At 33.8% G+C, this 19,232-nt stretch overlaps 1 protein-coding gene and 1 non-coding gene across 2 annotated transcripts; one reads left to right on the forward strand and one right to left on the reverse strand.

Moving 5' to 3' along the window:
* Positions 1-5,864: 5,864 nt before the first annotated feature.
* On the forward strand, positions 5,865-6,533 carry LOC145799307 (transcription factor TEOSINTE BRANCHED 1-like). Its single transcript, XM_082888857.1, has one exon. The coding sequence runs from the start codon at positions 5,865-5,867 to the stop codon at positions 6,531-6,533; it is 669 nt and encodes a 222-aa protein (XP_082744983.1).
* A 358-nt stretch (positions 6,534-6,891) lies between these two features.
* On the reverse strand, positions 6,892-16,480 carry LOC114291111 (large ribosomal subunit protein uL14mz). Its single transcript, XR_014339474.1, has 6 exons — positions 16,181-16,480; positions 13,057-13,139; positions 11,549-11,631; positions 10,497-10,585; positions 9,275-9,648; positions 6,892-7,252 (listed from the first exon to the last, which is right to left on the reverse strand). It is a non-coding gene; the product is annotated as a large ribosomal subunit protein uL14mz (transcript).
* Positions 16,481-19,232: the final 2,752 nt, after the last annotated feature.

Below are 19,232 nucleotides of genomic sequence, written 5' to 3' on the forward strand. Positions count from 1 at the left end.
AGAAGAAGAAACCCATCAGCAGAAAGAGAGAGAAAGAGAGAAAGAAACAAAGAAAGAAGAAGAAGAAAAGAAAAAAAAAGAAAAAAAAAAACCTCCAAAACGACGTCGTTTTGGAGGGCGACAGGGAAGGGCTACAGGAAAGTGCGACGGAAGATCCGGATTCTCCTCGTTACCACTTTGGTGGACTTTGATAAGATGCTCAAATTTGCCTTGAAGTGAAGAACACATTGGAGAAAATAATAAAAACAAACAAACAAAAGAGGAAAAATACAAGTGAGTAAAATCTTGAAATGAAATATTTAATTTTATTTCCAATGAATGAATGTTAATAGAGATTCTACTTCTATTTGCATTTTTATTTTTTCATAATTACTTTTACTATCTTTTTCATTAGTTTACAATTTTTAAACAATAATACAAGAAAAATATTAGAGACTCGCAATTTAACTTTCATAATTTACTCATAATGACATGATAATAAAGTTGAGATTTATAAAATTCATGACAAATTAAAATTGACATATAATCTATCATGTCAATATAGATAAAACTATGACACTCAAATTATAGGTCTTATTTTTTTTAAGATTTTACTAAAAAGCCATGTGGGGTGCTGGATAGATTATACAAAGCTGCAATAGCTATTAACATTCGAATAGACGTTATTCTTGTTACAGGTGAGTAAGTATCAAAATAATCTACCTCTTCAGTTTGCCTGTAACCTTTAACTACAAGTCTTGCCTTGTATTTATCAATTGAACCATCCGGCTTCATCTTCCTTTTAAAAATCCACTTGTAACCAAGAGGCTTACAGCCTGGTGGAAGATGCATCAATTCCCATGTATGATTTTGTAGGATTGATTCAATTTCACTATTGATAGCGTCTTTCCAGAAAGGAGCTTCAAGAGTAGACATTGCTTCTTTGAAAGTTCAAGGCTCCTCTTCCAATAAGTACGTTAAGAAATTAGGACCGAAGGATTTTTCTGTCCTAGCCTTTTACTATGTCTGGGTTCCTCCTCGACTTTTTCCTCTAGATTTTCCTCAACCTGTCCTTGATCATTGTCAAAAGCAGTATCATAGGTCCTTTTAGGCTCTTGTGTCAATTAACAAGGAAACACATTTTCAAAAAATGATGCATTCCTTGACTCGATAATTGTATTGACATGAATCTCTGTGTTCTCACTTTTATGCACTAAAAACCGATAGGCACTGCTATTGTTTGCATATCCTATGAAAATACAATCAACAGTCTTGGGTCCAATTTTAACTCTTTTCGGTTATAGTATTGCCACCTTAGCTAAACACCCCCACACTTTCAAGTATTTATAGGAAGGTTTTCGACCTTTCCATAATTCATAGGGTGTTTTATTAGACTTCTTATGAGGAATTTTGTTGAGAATATGATTAGTGGAAAGTATTGCTTCCCTTCACAAGTTCTGAGATAACCCTGAACTTATTACCATGGCATTCATCATTTCTTTCAAAGTTCGATTTTTCCGCTCAGCAATTCCATTTTGCTGAGGTGTTTAAGGCGCGGTGGTTTGATGTATTATTCCTAATTGTGAGCATAACTCACCAAATGGTGTTTCATATTCACCACCTCTGTCACTCCTTATAGCCTTTATTTTCTTGAGAAGTTGGTTCTCAACCTTAGCCTTAAATTCTATGAATTTTTCTAAGGCTTCATCCTTGCTTCGTAGCAAGTATACATAGCAATACCGAGTGCTATCATCAATAAAGGTTATGAAATATTTTTTTCCTCCTCGTGTTTGAACAAATTTCAAATCACATATATCACTATGGATTAGATTCTGAGGTTCAGTATTTCTTTCAATTGACTTAAAAGATGCCTTAGTCAATTTTGATTCAACACACACTTCACACTTATGATTTGTATCAATATGAAATTTAGGTAGATATTATAAGTTAATTAATCTACGCAAAGCACCATAATTAACATATCCTAATCTACCATGCCACATATATAAAGACTCAACAAAGTAAGCAGAAGATGTGTTATTTTTATTAAAAGTAGGAACCATTGTCATTACATTTTGAAGAGCCCATCGCTCAAGTACCCTTTCCCCACATACATCCCATTTTTAGTGAGTACAAATTTGTCAGATTCAAACACAAGGCGAAACCCATTCTTGCTCAACAATGATCCAGATACTAGGTTCTTCCGAATTTCTGGTACATGCAGCACCTCTTTCAAAGTAAGCTCTTTGCCTGATGTCATCTTAAGTACTACCTGTCCTTTGCCTTCAACCTTGGAGGTAGAAGAATTGCCCATATAAAGTTGTTCTTCATTATCTACCACTTGATATGTAGAGAACATCTTTTTCTCAGAGCAAATGTGGCGTATAGCACCTGTGTCCACCCACCATGTTTTGGGGTTGTTTACCAAATTCACTTCAGACACTATTCCGGACATATGTAATCCCGAAATCATTGCACAAAGATTTTCCTCCTCTGTTATGTTGGCTTGAGCAGGTTTCTTTTTCATGGTTCGTTGAGCCCGACGCTTGTAACAATTTTTGGCACGATGTCCTTGCTTGTCACACACATAGCATTTGCCTATGAAGTTTTGAACCTCTCTAGTCTTTGAACCAGAGCTTCGTTTTGAACTCTCACTAGGATACTTCATTTCCTTGCTGTTGTGCTTAGGCTTCTGTTCCACTACATTAGCCTTGGCCTCCATGAGATGACGCCCATTTTTCATTTCAAACCCATGGTTGTCTTCTTCAATCCTAAATCGAACAATCAAGTCCTCCAGTGACATCTCTTTGCGCTTGTGCTTTAAATAATTCTTGAAATCTTTCTAAGACAGCTGTAATTTTTCAATTATTGTTGCTACCTGAAAAGACTCGCTCAGAGACATACCTTCTGCGTGAATTTCATGTAGGATAAGCTGTAAATCTTGGACTTGACTGATCACCATTTTGGAATGCACCATTTTATAATCCAGGAAGTGGCCAACAACAAATTTCTTTGTTCCTGCATCTTCCATCTTATATTTGCGATTCAAGGAATCCCACAGCGTTTTTGCTAACTCGATTGGGCTATACACATTGTACAGCGTGTTGTCCAATCCATTGAGGATATAGTTCCTGCAGAGAAAGTCTGCATGTTTCCATGTATCTACTGCAGCGACAACTTGCACATCACTCTCATCTTCCTTCAGAGTTGGCGCATCTTCTCATAAAAACCTTGCCAAATTTAAGGTAGTTAAATAAAATAACATTTTTTGTTGCCACCTTTTAAAATCGGTACCACTGAATTTTTCAGGTTTTTTCCCATGGTTCACTGGAACATGTCCATGACCCGGGCCATGAGTCAGAGTAGGAGTAACAACCGGAATAGAAACCACCGGTGGAGGCACAATGGGATTAGGAGTAATAACAGTACTCTCAGTTGCCATTTTTCTGATTAATAAAATAAATTAAATTAAACAGAAATTATTTTTCAATAGAATAAATAAACTAACAATATTCTAGAACAAACTATTCTATAGGAAAATAAATAAGTAAATAAATATGAGGAGAATAAGATTTTATCTTTATTGGAAATAAAAACAGATTATATAGTATAAGCTAAATCATCGAAAAATGATTTGCACCCTCAATTTTGAAGACCCCCAGTGACCCCCAGCTGATGTGGCAGCACGCGATTGGTTGAATTTTTTTTTTTTTTTGATTTTTACTTGGTCCACAACCTCCCACGTGGAGTGGGGGTGCTGGGGGTCACCCCCCAACTGGGGGTCACCCCCCAACTGATCAAACAAATAATCTGCCAAAAGAATCAATTAAATTAACCAAATTAATTATCTTACCAAATTAATCAAATAAAATGACCAACAGTAATATGACCAATTAAAACAATCAATTACAGAGTCATACTGTGTAAGAAACATTACAAGTTTATTTAAACCAAAAAAGAAGAATACAGAAATCAAATGTTATATGGCAACCTGTAAATCAAAGGACACTTAGTTCTGTATTAGATAAAATTTCTGTATACAATTAATCTTTCTTTAAGACACAGTATATGTTAAAGGCTATAAGTACCAAAATTCCTAAAAACAAAACTAATCATGCTCCAGATACAAGAAATCAAAACAAATATATATATATAACCCACAAATATTTGTACACAGTGCACTCATGAAACAAAGACTGATATTACTCCATTATACGTAACTATTCACCCACAATGTAATAAAAAACATGAATATATTTATATACACAAACAACGTTAATTTTCCTGTGAATTAATTTTTTTAAACGAAAAATGAAGAAACAGATTTACAGAAGTAAACCAGTAAACAGAGGACGAGAATTTCTGTCTTAAAAATTGTTGGAAACATTTTTCGATAAAAAATTAAATTAACAGAATAATTAAATTACAATAAATAATTAAACACAGAACAAGAGATAACTCACAACTTTCTGTAGAATGAAACTTAAGAACAAATTTGTGTTTGAACACTGTGTCTTTAAGACAGAAATCTGTCCTCTCCTAAGGTGCTCGAGAATAATGAACGTCCTGCCTCCAAGATTCAACAATCACCCCAAACAGATGCAGCACAACGAACTGTTTGTACAGCGAACCAGGCTACGTGTTTCGAACTCACACATGATGCAAAATGAAGAACGGAGGAGGCTATGAAGAGAGAAGATGGAAGGAAAGGAACAAAAAAAAAAAAAACAATTGTCTTTTTTTGGAATGGAGGGTTGCTATATATATAAGCAGCGAAGTGCCATTTCCGGAACAGAGGAACGTTATGATGAACAGTCGCCAGACCGGAGGCACGACTGGTCGGAGATGGAGAAGAATTATAACCAAAAATTTTGAATCCAAAATTTCGGTATTTGAATTTTTCCCGCATAAATTATTCGAAACATTTCAAATAATTTTGGAGCAAAAAATAAGGACAAGTTTGACCCATACCCACACTCGCGCCCGCGTGTGGTGGTGGTTTTGGGTTTGTCCATAACTCCTCCTCCTACAAAACTTGAGCACCCCTTGGGGCCCAACCCAATGTTTCTAACTTAGAGCATATATACTTATAGAAACTCTTCCATGTTTTCTATGCGGGACATGGTTTAGATACCAACTCAAAGGAACCACACTAAACATATTCATGTTCATAAGGCTTCCTTCGGTATCAATTTGTCATTCACTCGAAAATGGTTTTAACCACCCGAGTATATATTCTTGTTCACCACATGGCAAGGAACGTGTTGCCACTTGGACCCGCCAAAACTAAGGTGTGGATCCAACATTAATGATAACTCAAAATTACCGAAAATTAATGGTAATAACCATTTTTCTCTAACACCTTTACCCTTGCCTAGCTTTCTCTGACCTCTTTTCAAGGCACACACTTAAATGTAACAATAATGTATTATAATGATATGTATTCTATTTTAATATTTTTGAAATATTGATAATTATTTATTTTACGATGCCAAAGCAAGATAGATTAATTTAACTCAATATTTAACAGAAATCAGATAGATTAATTTAACTCAATATTTAACAAAATTCGTAACCATGTCACTACGTGGATATTTGAAAAGTTATTATTTTAATTTTTAACTATTTTAATAAGTTAAAAATTTTATATTTAAAAATATAATTAAATCTTTTCATAATTAGATATGATATCTATAACAAAAAAAATAAAATGAAATGAACGTCATCAATGCAAAGGGACACCCCAATATCATAAAGTTTTCTCTCTCCTCCATACCCTAATTTAGATCCCAAATAGGCCCCCTCTTTCTCTCTCTCTAAAAACTGGGAGGATAAGGGAAGAAGAAAAAGCTCAAGTATTGCTGTGAGAAAGGCATGAGAGTGGTATGGAGGTGGACGAGATTCAAACGCAGGGACACAAGTTTCCAAGGATAGGTAACGGTAGAGGTGATTGTAACAAGATAGGGCAAAAGGGGGAAGAACAATATCCTGATGATGAAGAAGATGGAGAAATCAAAAGGAGCGGCGGCGGTGGGATTGAGATTGGCGGTGGCGGTGTTGGGCGGCTTTGTGCGGGGCCATCGTCTCGAATTGTTCGGGTTTCTAGGGCATCTGGTGGGAAAGATGGGCACAGCAAGGTTTGGACCTCGAAAGGGCTTCGGGATCGCCGTGTTCGCCTCTCGGTCACCACCGCTATTCAGTTATACGATCTTCAAGATCGTTTGGGTTATGATCAGCCTAGGAAGGCTGTAGAGTGGCTTCTTAAAGCTGCCGCGAAGTCCATTGATGAACTTCCTTCTATAAATACTTCATTTCCAGACACTCCTCAGCAATTGAGCGATGAAAAGAGGTCGAGTGCTGGTACTGAACAAGGGTTTGATTCGGCCGATTTGGAATTAGGTGGTGGTGATCAGACTTTTCATCATCAGAAGCACCAACAGCAACAACAACAGTATGTTTCTTTGTCGAGAGCAAGAGAGAGAAGGTTGCTAGCATGTCTTGTGATTTCTTGGGTGCTGTTTTGTTGGTGGATCATTAGTGGTGCTGTCCGGTGACACTGAAAATGAGAAATGGAATTAGAAATTGATGCGAGTTGGGCGTATTTATGGGATTTTGGGGATATGAAAGGGACTGAACCTATGTTTTGTAATGGGGGTGAAGCTTAGTTTTGTAATGTTCTGTTGTTTTGTGAAATGAGAATGAACTTGTGTTCTGTATATTTATGTTGTTAAGTGAATTGAATATTAACTCTTTTTTATTGTGATGTTTTGGTTGAAAAGGTGAAATGAAAAACTAACATAATCAATTAAACACACAATGTTTTCTAATGTAATGAAAACAAACAGGTAATTTGTGATGTAAAGTTATGTGACATGAAAATGAACATGTATTGACAACTAAACACCACCTGAATTAAACAAATTCATCATAGATAAATCATTGGCAATGACCAAAAAAAATAGTAAGAATACAAACTAACATTCAATTAATCATATAAAATAACAGCAGCAACGGTCCACAAAACAAAATCCCACAAAAGCAATTGTCTCTCTGTTACCCTTGATACACAAACAAAACAAAAGAAAAGAAAAGAAAAATTCTTGGGCTGCTACCCTTGGTTGATTGAAATGTGGGTGAGTGGGAACTAGCCTACTACCCCTGCTTGACTGACTGGAATTTGGGTGAATTGGCTCTGCCTTGCTTGATGGAGTAGGCCTTTGCATTGACATTGGCATGCTAGATGTGCTTGACTGAGTGCACTTGGCCTTCTAACCTGCATGTTCAAACCAAGAGTATTCGTTATTCCTTTATCATCAATGTTTACTTTGAACATTTCAGTTTTATTTCAACCCTCAAAAGAAAATATATATAAAGATTTAAGACCCAGAAAAGGAAAACTATGATGCCTTTCAATTGAAATATGCTCAATATGAGTGAAAAATTCAGAAACTTGTTCTAATGGAGTCTAAAGCACATTTGAATATAATAATATGCTGTAAGATTCAAACTAGAAAATAATTATTTGAATCTCTTAATTTGAGACACAAATGATGAGAACAAATTAAGATTCGAACTAGGAAATAATGGAGTCTAAAGAACTCTGGATATGGACATATACCAGTTGTTAGAAGTTGAAGATACGAATCAAAAGCACAAAAATCCAAACAAAGGGTAGATGCATAGACCCTTTACGGATTACCCAAAACAGGACCAGAAAGCATCAAATTCTACTTGAATTATACAAGAACTGAAATGCGTAGAGTCTCTAAACAGTGCTCCTAAATTGGGTTTTTGATAGAACCTTGGAGAGCATCAAATGTTTGCTTAAATTCTCCAAAGAAAAACCAAATTCACCAAATCGGTACTTGTAGAAATGGTATTGGAAGAATCAAATTCCTATTTTATAGATCACAGACCAATTTACAGAGCTAGCAGGCTAGAGATAGAAAGTAAAAACCCTAGTTTCAAAAATTAAAGGCAAAATCCAAACCCAAACAGTCACAATTTATGATTTTGAACAGAAATTGAAATCAAAACAAAAACCCTAGTTTTGTGATATCGGGTTTACTTGAGATTCTTGTTGTTCTGGTCGATAATGAGGAGCAACTAACCAAATCTCCGGTGTCAGTTGAGATGTGTCGGCTCCGGTTGCTCGGTGTTAAGTGTGAGCGAAGAAGAGGGATGAGAGAGTGTGTTTTGAAGAAGCGTCGGTTGAGATGTGTCGGCTCCGATTGCTCAGTGTCAAGTGTGAGCGAAGAAGAGGGATGAGAGAGTGCATTTTGAAGAGAGGAGAGAGAACAATTATCACAATGGGTCTGGTCGGAGAGAAAGATAGAGAGGAGAGAGAAAACGTGCACGTGTTTTTTTTTGGAGTGGGTTTTGGAGAGAGAGTGGTTGCCAACGCTTTCTATCAAATTCAGGCCATTCGAGCCATAAATTTCGAGCTACCAGGCTTTATTCAAAACCTAAAGGGCGTGACAAATGGTAACAGAGCAAACCCTGTCCAAACCTAACTACTTTTCCTTGCATGATTTTACTTCTAGTGTCTTTGTACTTAATAGTCTACGTATTTTCATATCCTTTTTTGCACTTCTATTGCCTCCAAAATCATCTTTTGAAAGACAAGCTTAGACTGAGCAAGCACTGCTAATGGAGGGTTTTTTGACAGGTATAGAAGTGAATGGAATCGATCAACGAAAAGTACACATAATAATGGGTGTTTGGAAAGTTGCTATTTTAGTAGGCTAAAATTTTTGTGTTTGGGAAGATGATTGAATTTTCTTGCAGTTGGATGTGACGTTTGTGAGAGAAAAAGTGAAATGATTATGCGTTTGAAGTGACATTTTGTCTTATTGGCTATTTTAGCCTATTTTATCTTTTAGTGCTATTTTAGCCAAAAAAGCTAAAAAGCCTTCTTCCCAAACACCCCCATAATTTAATCTCCATTAATGAAATCCACAGAGGGATAGAGTAACTAGAAACCTGACTTCTGAGTACAAAGTGAACCTTTAAAGTTATTGGGTCAAATTTTAACCGCCAAACTAGTACCCTTATTAGTGGAATCCATCAACTAAACATGAAAGTAAATTTTAAACGATGTGCAATTTACAACAAATTTTGGCAAAATACCCTAATTCCATAAGAATAATATCCATAAACAGGTTTTGACATATGATTAAACAGCAATGCAGATCTCAGCTTGTTGTGAAGAAAATCTACTTTCTTGCACCTTTCATGTGTCACAGAAAGGATGGGAAAATTAGACAGAAAGTCTCAAACAGCAAGAGATCCATACCTCAGGCAATATGCTCCGCAAGACTAAGAATCTTGACATGCTTTTTCTTCCTTAGCTCGTGTGGGACTGGCCCAAATACTCTGGTTCCTATTGGCTCGCCTTGCTTGTTGACAAGCACCACAGCATTGTCATCGAACTTGACCTCACTCCCATCACAACGGCCCCGCGGCATGGCAGCACGCACGACAACGCCATAAACAACATCTCCTTTCTTCACTTTGCCTCCAGGTTGGGATTCCTTTACTGATGCAACTATCGTGTCCCCCAGTCTCGCCCCTTTCTTCCCCTTCAGAGCTTGTATGCACATCACTCGTTTTGCCCGAGTTGTCCACAACTTTAAGATTGGTCCTCATCTGTATGAAAGTCCTGCATTGCTGCACAAGTGAAAAAAAAGAAAAAAAGAAAAAAGAGATTTCAAAAATGGATATATTAAAGTAGGTCACGACAAGTCACGACATCAAAGATTATTGGAGACTACTCGCATTGCTCTGTCATCAAGAATTGGTTAATTAATGACTAACTATTCAAATTAACCAGTGAAAATGACCAAGGGAGCCTTGAGACCATGGCATACATGGTGTTTTATGTTTTAAGGATATCAATCTAGTTAATTAACGAAATTCATCTTGGGCCAATTGAAGAAATATGGCAAGCAATTAAGAATTTCATCAGATAAATAACCAAGAAAAACCCTTCAATTTGATGGGCATTTATGAGCGGCCTCTTCTTACATGCACTTAAAAGAAACTCAAAAGTTATACTCTTGGCATTACCCAGTCATGGTATAAAATTCGATCTATAAACAAGACCTTATCCCAACTATTTCAGGTTGTCAACCTGGCTGAATTTACACCATTTCAGCATGCCAATAGACGTTAAAATCTATGTTAACCCATGCACAGTACTTCACAAGAACATACAAAAACCACCCTCTAAAGTTTCCACTTTTGAAAGACCATATGACACAAGTTTTCACACACTTTCCGAAATAAATTAAAATATATTATCACGACTAAATAAAGAAACCAAAGGGAAAATATAATTTTTGCAAGGCCTTGCCAACAAGTATTTAAGCAATGATAATGAGTCGCGCCAAGAAAGCCAGCAAAAAAAAAATCAGCACCTTGCATCAAAGATAAATGCATGAAAACCAAGGGCCACAATACAATGAGAAATGAAACGTTAAAGGTGAAAGAAACATCAAATAAAGAAACACACTGACCTGAAACAAGAACTCACTGCATGACATCTCATGTGGCGTTCCCTGTACACCAAGATTGTTGCCAAGGCCTCCCAACAATGAACGGGCAGCTAATTTTGTTGACCAACACATTAAATAAAACACAGACAGCAATCAGGGATTAGGAAACATGTGTGCAAGACAAACTACAGCATAAAAGGTAAAACTAATTTCAATTTTAATTTGTGAGAATAGGGGTATTAGCCACAAATGCAGTTTATGCCACAGTCCAGGTCACACAATGCATCCAAACATAAAGTTAACCCAACATCGACCACTAGACAGATGATCCAATCTGTATTATGCTGGTATGTTTCTGCATCCAATCACCCACATTAGCCACAGAGTAATGAAATGACATCACCTGCAGAAGCCATATCACATCCCGACATCATGTGAAGCAATTGTTTTCCCAAGATCAAAGAAGCCACATGAGTAAGCATGCAATCAGTTGAACTGAAGCATGCCCATGCTCATGTTCTGCAACTGATTCTGATGGGATGAATTTCAATAGACTACACAATGAGTTGTGGTGGCCTCTACTCTAGATTTCATGCTCTCAAGCAATTTCTATAGTAGCTTGATTTCATCAATTTAGGCACACAACAGATCTCTACATACCGTTAAGCAAAGCTTATTAGGTCTATTGAATCTATAATCTTTGGTCGATATACACATCTTGCTAGGTTAATTAACAGTTCAGTTAGTCCCAAGAAGCATCAGGCAAAGCTTGAACAAGTAGAGCAGAGACGCTGAACTGGGGTAGAGACCAAGCTGAGCGTAACAATTTCAACAAAGAAAATATTTAATAGCTGAGTCCTAACCTTTGAACCAGTGGCCCCAATTACTAGAACCCAAAGAACAAACTTTCATGAACAAAAATATTTGAAGTACAATAGACTAAGAAATTAATTACTAGAACACTTGAGGAAATGAAATTAACTACCGATAACTGTCATACTAAATGTAATGTCAACTAACTCAAAAATACAAACCAGTCAGTCACCACTTCAAAAACTATAAAGCTCACATACCACGCAATGATTTGGAAGGGAAAGCTGCAGCCATCTTTGCACCTAATTGCTGTGCCAATAAAACCAACAGTCCCCAATTTTCCCTGTCAAAGTGAAATAAATGCCAATTACATCAAATCTTCAATTTTTACGATGAGAAATACATTCATAAAAATAGTCATATTTACAAAAACAGTACTAATGACATTTCTTCCAAAGACAACATGCGCTCTATATGCTTGGGTTAATTAACCACAATTTAACAAAAAGGGTCAAGACATGATCCTAGAAATCTTATCCAAAAGCAAAATCATTAACAAAAATAAAGAATTTGTTTAAAATGAATTGTTGCCTGAAATTGAACAACCATGATTGAAAGCATGAGAATAAAAACAAAGAAATCCTCATATTCTCTTCTTTTCTCTGGTCAACTAGGTTGTGCTTGGTTCATAGATTTGGGTAGCAATTTGGAAAGGGAAAAGATGCGTGAAATGTGAATGAAATATAACTACATTTCACACACTTTTTCTCTTTTCCTTTCTAAATCCCTATCCAAATCTATGAACCAAATAGAGCCTAAAGGGGTGTGTAATGTGAATGAAATATAGCTACATTTCACACACCTTTTACACACTTTCTCTCTTTCCTTTTCCAAATCCCTAACCAAATCTATGATCCAAACATAGCCTAAGGCTCAGTTTGTTTAGAATAAAATAGGTAGAAAGTGAAAGAACGAGAAAAAAAAAAAAACTTATATGAGTTTGTTTAGCTTGAAAGTGGTAGAAAGTATAAGAAAACTAATTTTCTTGTACAACCCATCTTAGCATTGTAATTAATTTTTTATTTCTTGCTAAAAATACAAGAAAACACAAGAAAAATTGAATGTGTGAGTTATCTATAACTAAACTTTTAGATTTTTCTATATTTTTCTTACAAAATTTTCATCTTAATCAAATGCTTGTAAGAAAATATATTTTCTTTTCTTTCACTTCATTTTCTTTTACTTTCACTTTCTACCAAATTTTCTTTCTAATCAAACAGAGCCTAAAGAAAAATCCTCATCTTCCCTATTATGTTTAAAGACATTTTTTCCAAAAATATTTACTCATGACAGAGAAAAATCATTTTAATAAATAATCACTCTGATAGGCCAAAGAATTACACTAATAATCCCTCTTTTCATAATTTAATATCATTGTAACAAAGCAATTTGTAGTACAATAACAAATTATAACATTAACAACCAAAAATGAAGTCAATATCACAGTATGCACTCAAAAAACAGGTTTTAGCAATTGATGAATAGTTCATTCATAACAAAACCAAACATTCAATATATATGTAAATTAAGACAAAGATGAAAAATAAACTAGATGATGCATTCTCATTAATTCAATTTACGATCTGATTCGAATTTGAAAGCTCTAATCGAAACAAAAGGCTGATATGTTGGGAGTATAAGAAAATGATATGAGAAAGAAGAATCTGAACTTACAAAGATAGAAGCGTTGAGAAAGAGACAAACAGACCTTGAATCCTCCTCCTCAGTCTGCGATGACGGCAGTGGCGGTGGCGGTGGCGGTGGCGCTACAGCAGAGAAACCCTGAAACTGCTGCGTACTTGGAAGAAAGAGTGAATGACTGCTGAAAGTGTGTGCATCTTCAGATCCATTAATTTAAGGGTATACAACCCGGCCCAAAAGGGTAAGTTATAGGTCCAACCCATATATCCATATGCATATGATGTCAAACAAAATAAAACACTCTAGATGGTGTGACTTATGTATCAGTAAGCCTATAATGTGTTCAGAAATGAGACAACAAATAATCTTTCAATGTAAATTAATAGAAACCATATAGAGGCATTCCTAAAACAACTCTAAATTAATCAAATCAGATTGGAAATAAAGAGCATCTATGAATAAAAAACAAAAGGCCAAAAGAGCATCTATGAATAAAAAACAGAAGCCCAACTTTATAAACACAAAGAAAATAATCAGATTTTTAATTAAGAGATTATTATGTTTAAGGCAACATATTTGAAACTTATCCGAGCCAAGTTCATTAATTGAAAAAATATATATTCAAAAGTCTTTGTACAATAACTTATTTTATATTAGCCAAAAATTATAAGGAGAATCATTGAACAGTGGGATAGGGAAAAAAAAAATTATACAAACATTGGAGGTACTAAAACATTGCTGGAGTAAAAACTCTAAGTTGCACCCCTCCATATTTTTTTTTGGGGGGGTCTCACTATTCAATAACTCCCCCAAAATTATATATATAAATATATATACAAACATAATTTGCAAAAATGGGTAAGTACTATAATAAGAGATGAAAACCCTCATACCATGTCTAATTGTCCAATTATACATAAACAATTTGTCAATAACACTCCTAGAGGTAATGGCTACTTCCACCAATGCCTAATATGGATGATACATCATATTGATTAAACGATTCAATGGCATCAAAAATATTATTTTGTAGTTGAAGCTATTTATACATCACAAACTATCATTATTTATGTTTGAATCAGATTTTATTTTACTGTCAATTGAATCAGATTTTACTTACTATCGACTGAATCAGATTTTACAAATATAGTGCAAGCCAGGGAGAGTAGGGATGGCAATGGGGTGGATATTAATTTCCCATCACCATTCCCCTATAATAAATCTTTCCCATTTCCCATGGGTACTACCCTCCCCATCTCCTAATGGGTTTGGATTTTCCCCAATCCAACCTGACCATTTTTTTTTTTAAAGGTTCACAACCAAAACTAAATATACATTCAATCTTATTTTATTTTATTTGGCTCAACAACAAAATCAAATACACATTAATTAATTAATTAAAAAGTTTGTTTTAAAATAATCAAATATATAATTTTGAGACAATCAAATAAGTTTTTAGTAATTAAAAAAAAATGTAGAAGAACCTGTCTGAAGAAGGTGTTATAAGACTCAGATCAAATTGCATCAGGGCATAAATACGGAATTGCATTAGGGCATAAATAACCCATTTCAAAAACAAATGATAGCATTTAACTCTGTTCAATGAAATTTGACAACTGCACAAGCTAGGAGATATTGTACACTTTGTTGTTTAGGGTCTTTATAAAAGCACATTCTCTAACAATGATATATATAAGTGAGCAATTAGATCAGTGTACCATTGGATATTAGATGAAGGCACAAAATCTATATAATTCAACTTACTATGTAATATTATCACATTTCTACATCATGTATGATTGAAGGCACAAAATCTATATATTTCAAATAAATATGTAATATTATCACATTTCTACATTATGTAATGGTTGAGTTAATATTCAAAATACCACTGTTGAAAACAACATGCTACTATAAACAAAACATGAAATTCACTATGTTTTTTTAACATTTTGCCAATATGGTTAATCTTGATCAAGTAAATATGTTAAAATCATGTTAGGCTTATGCAAATCACTATTACATTTGGTGCCAAAGGATAACATTATGAGATCTAAGGAACATTCACTGCTTTCAGCCCAGTGCTTTCATCACTTCGTTACTCAAGAGTCAACCCTCTCCAATTCATTCTTTCCCCCATTAGTTTGAGCTCCTCTAGGATATTTCCTAATTTAGTTTCAGAAAGCATTTTCTTCTTTTCTCCTGAATTTTCTATCCAGCCTCTGCTGGTTGTGTATGCCAGATTATACCCTGAAAAGCAATCGTGATAAAATTTCAACAAATTTTTGTGACTCCAATTTTCACCTAAGAAAGATTTTTTCTACATCATCATTTCTGATGACCCAACTATCAAATTTCTTTTTGCCACTCTCACCTACTTTTCAAATTCTTTATACATTCTGCAACATCTTATCTGCTTTGAAGTCGCAGGGAGTTTTGCTTTGGAATGATTTGAAATTTACAGCTACGTCATGACCACATGCCCATATATGCAGACCAGGATAGTAAACCAAAGAAACATACAAATCAAAAGTTACAATTCCCTTTAACAGCTGAAATGAATATTTCTTCAAGTTCCATCTACCCAACTGGATCAGCTGCGTTCAATAGCTATTGTTCATTGACTGACTATGTTCAACTGGCTTAGTCATACATGTCAACCACAGCTATGCCTCTACGTTTTGGATTCAATCAACCTTCAAAAACCTTGGGACATACGGATATGATTAAAATGCAAGTGTCTTACTATATTCTTCTTAGAAACGCTTAACCACTTCCCTTTATGTGTGTTCCAAAATACTGGTACTTTCTTAACGAAATGTACAAAATGCAGCTTTTTGTCTCTTTCAAACAATGAAAATGACTCTAATTTGTCACGCAGTCAAACAAATTGCACATCCAAATTCTAGTCTACTGCAGCTTTTTGTCTCTTTCAAACAAACACACAAACACATGGTGGGTGTGCAAAAACCACTTACAAAATGCACACAATTGCAAATTCTCAACAGAAATACTAGTTATCGTACTGATTTCACAACTTCACCTACAGACTTAAAACCAAATAAAACCCCTTAAAGTTATTGGCAAAAAAAACGTGAAAATTCCAACAAACTAGCCCTGAACTAAGAATCAACATAACCCAATAGGCACCAAGAAAAATGAGTTCAAATAGTAGAAGAAAAGTGGAGTACCAAGTTGGCGAAGAACTTCTGATACAGCAGAGAGGGTTCAAAAGCGAAAGTTCTTCTTTTTCTCTGCAGAGATTTTCGATTCCGAAACCGACAAAAAGTGTGGGTCTTGGGTTGATTCTTGAAAGAGTGAGAAGAGGCTGAATTGATGGAATGTGGAGCAGCTAAAGGAACTAAAAATGATTCATAAAAATCTACTAAACAAACGCAGAGAACGAGAGAAAAAGAGGGAACGAGAACCCTCAACACAACATATGTGAAATGGGCGGGTGCCCATTCCCGACCCATATCATATGCATCACTTAATTAATCCGATGGAAAAAAAGCAAAAAATTCATATATTTGAGTTGCCAAAAACAAAAAGTTACGAAAGATAAAAAATTTAATTTTTAAAAATTTAAATTTAAAAAATTAAAATCAAACATACTGATTTATACCTAAGGTACAAAACGATGTAGTGTTATGTTCGTCTTATGTTTTTTTGCGACAACAACTAAATATTTATGAAATTTTTTTTTTTTGATAGGCAGGAATGAAAGGGGCCAAAACAGGAAAAAGGAACAGTGGGGAATAAAAGGATAAAAAAAAATGATAGGCAGGAATGAAATCGGCTAAAATGGAAAAATAAAAAATAAAAAATAAATAAAAGAAAAGTGGAAAATAAAAGGATGTAGGGTAATTGAGACGGTATATGTGCCAAAGTAAAAAACTAACTTTTGAGATGGCAAATTCTCTTGACTCAAATAATTATATGAAAATGTTTTTTTATTTTATTTTTAAGACAGTCATTTTTGCTGATGTCAATTCAATACTTTTGCGATGACAATTGTTACCAAAGCAAATTATTATACTCAAATACTCATTTTTCTTGTAGTGTGGTGGTCAGTGGTGGTGACCGAAGGTGGTAGGTGAGAGGAGAAACTAAAAATTTATTTTAAAAACAAGTGAAAATAAGACAATATTTTAGTATTTTGAATTTCCTATATTCAAAATGTTAAGTTATATATATGTGAAAGGTATTTAAAATAAAAATTAATTATCCCTAAGGGCCATCCAAGTCAGTAAGTGGGTAAGCAAGCTCCCCGTGTCATTGATGATGAGTTCAAATCCCATTCTTTTGGTTAATTTATTAATTGACCATATTTGATTTGATTTTCATAAATTTATATTAATTTTTTTAAAATAACTAAAATTTGGTTTCATGAAAAAATAAAAAATAACAATTAAAAGTATTTATCATTTTTATATAGCTTTATCACTTTGGAGGGTAAAAATAAATTTTAAAATAAAATTTTGATATTTATTTTTATCAAATTAATTTCTTTTTTTTTTTTAATTTTAAAAATCATAGAATGAAACCAAATAGGGCCAAAATCTCTTAATTTTGAATTTGCTTTCATGGGTAGATCCAAAAGATTTTGTCCAACAATGGTGGGCCCAGTATGAGGTGGATAGGCCCATATACAACTGGGCTTCCTCACTAACAAATTAGATGTGAGCCAAACCTGTATTGTCTCATCCACCAAAGGAATAAAAATACATTACAGATCCAATTTTTTTTTAACAGAAAAAGTTAATATGAATTTGATTAGAAACTTTGCCTTTTTTTTTTCTTTTTTCTTTTTGGGTGAAATCATTTATTTTTATTTATTTTTGGATACATGGGAGACTACTGACAAAGTTAAAGTCTTTTTTTGTGACAAAGTTTGAACACATACTCAAAATTGAAAAATATTCATCAAAGACAAAGCAAAAATAAGTCAACTTATTAGCTGCAGCCAAATGAAGTCACAAAATTAATTACAAAAATATCGAGATTGATCTCAGTAAAACAATCTTTTTAATGACGAATTTCAATCATTTGGTATGTATAATTAGAATTATTTTTTGTGATTAGGGCAAGTTAGGGAAGTTATAATAATAGCTAAGAAGTCACTAAAATTTTTAAAAAGTCTAAGAACTATACGAAAAATGTCAAAAAATTTCTCATTTATATTTTTCGCACATTTTTTTTTATAAAAAGTCAAAAAAATATTTCTAAACATACTAATTTTTTTCACCTTATATTTTAACTAAAAAACTAAAAAAAAATTCAAATAACCTATTCCCAAACCAATATGTATCTCTAAATGTGCTAAATCATTTTTAGATATTGATAATCAAAATTGTCAAAATTTAACCAAGCCAGCTCATTTAACCTTGGAATGACTGATTGTGGAAATTTGCCTACCAACGTTTGACTCAAATTCTAGTTAAGCCCACCAAAGTGTTAGATAATAGTCAAAACTCCAAAAATTTATATTAGTGTCTAAGTGTGTTGGCCTAAAAATTGGAAAGTTAGCTTGCTTGGTTCTCATTTTCTAAAAATAGTTTTCAGAAAATTTTACTTTTTTATTTTTTGTATTTTTTTATTTTTACTGAATTTTTTTAATATTTTATGCAAATTTTTTACTTTTTAGACACATCTAACATAAATACACCTAAAAAGTAAAAAAAAAATTTAAAAAAATCTTTTAAAAATTCACTAAATACCAAAAATATAAAAAAAATACAAGAATTTAGTACATTTTTATGTATTTCTTAATTTTTTAAAATAATTTTTCACAATTTTTTTACTTTTTAGATACATCTAAGTAAGGTGTATCTAAAAAAGTAAAAAAAAAAATATTTAAAATTTTAAAAATATTCATTAAAAATAAAAAAAACACAAAAATCAAAAAACTCAATTTTCAAAAAACTTAATTCAAAAAATTCAAACCAAACACACTGTATTTTTTTGTTCTTCATCCAAAAAAGTTAGTTAAGGTTGAAATGTACCTTCCTCGTTACGAATCCGGATCCTCCGTCGCACTTCCCTGTAGCCCTTCCCTGTCGCCCTCCAAAACGACGTCGTTTTGGAGGTTTTTTTTTTTTTTTTTTTCTTCTTCTTCTTTCTTTGTTTCTGACTCCACAACATACCCATTGTCTCTGACTCCACCCCTCTTCTTCTTCTTCTTCTTTCTTATTTTGATTTACTATTATTAATTGTTTCTGACTCCACCCCTCTTTCTTTTTC

Source organism: Camellia sinensis, chromosome 9 (assembly GCF_055761805.1).
Source record: "Camellia sinensis isolate YWXY chromosome 9, ASM5576180v1, whole genome shotgun sequence".
Taxonomy (NCBI): Eukaryota; Viridiplantae; Streptophyta; class Magnoliopsida; order Ericales; family Theaceae; genus Camellia; species Camellia sinensis.

Bases quoted from the DNA above. Each gene is read 5' to 3' on its own strand.
- LOC145799307 (XM_082888857.1), top strand. From the start codon at position 5,865: ATGGAGGTGGACGAGATTCAAACGCAGGGACACAAGTTTCCAAGGATA.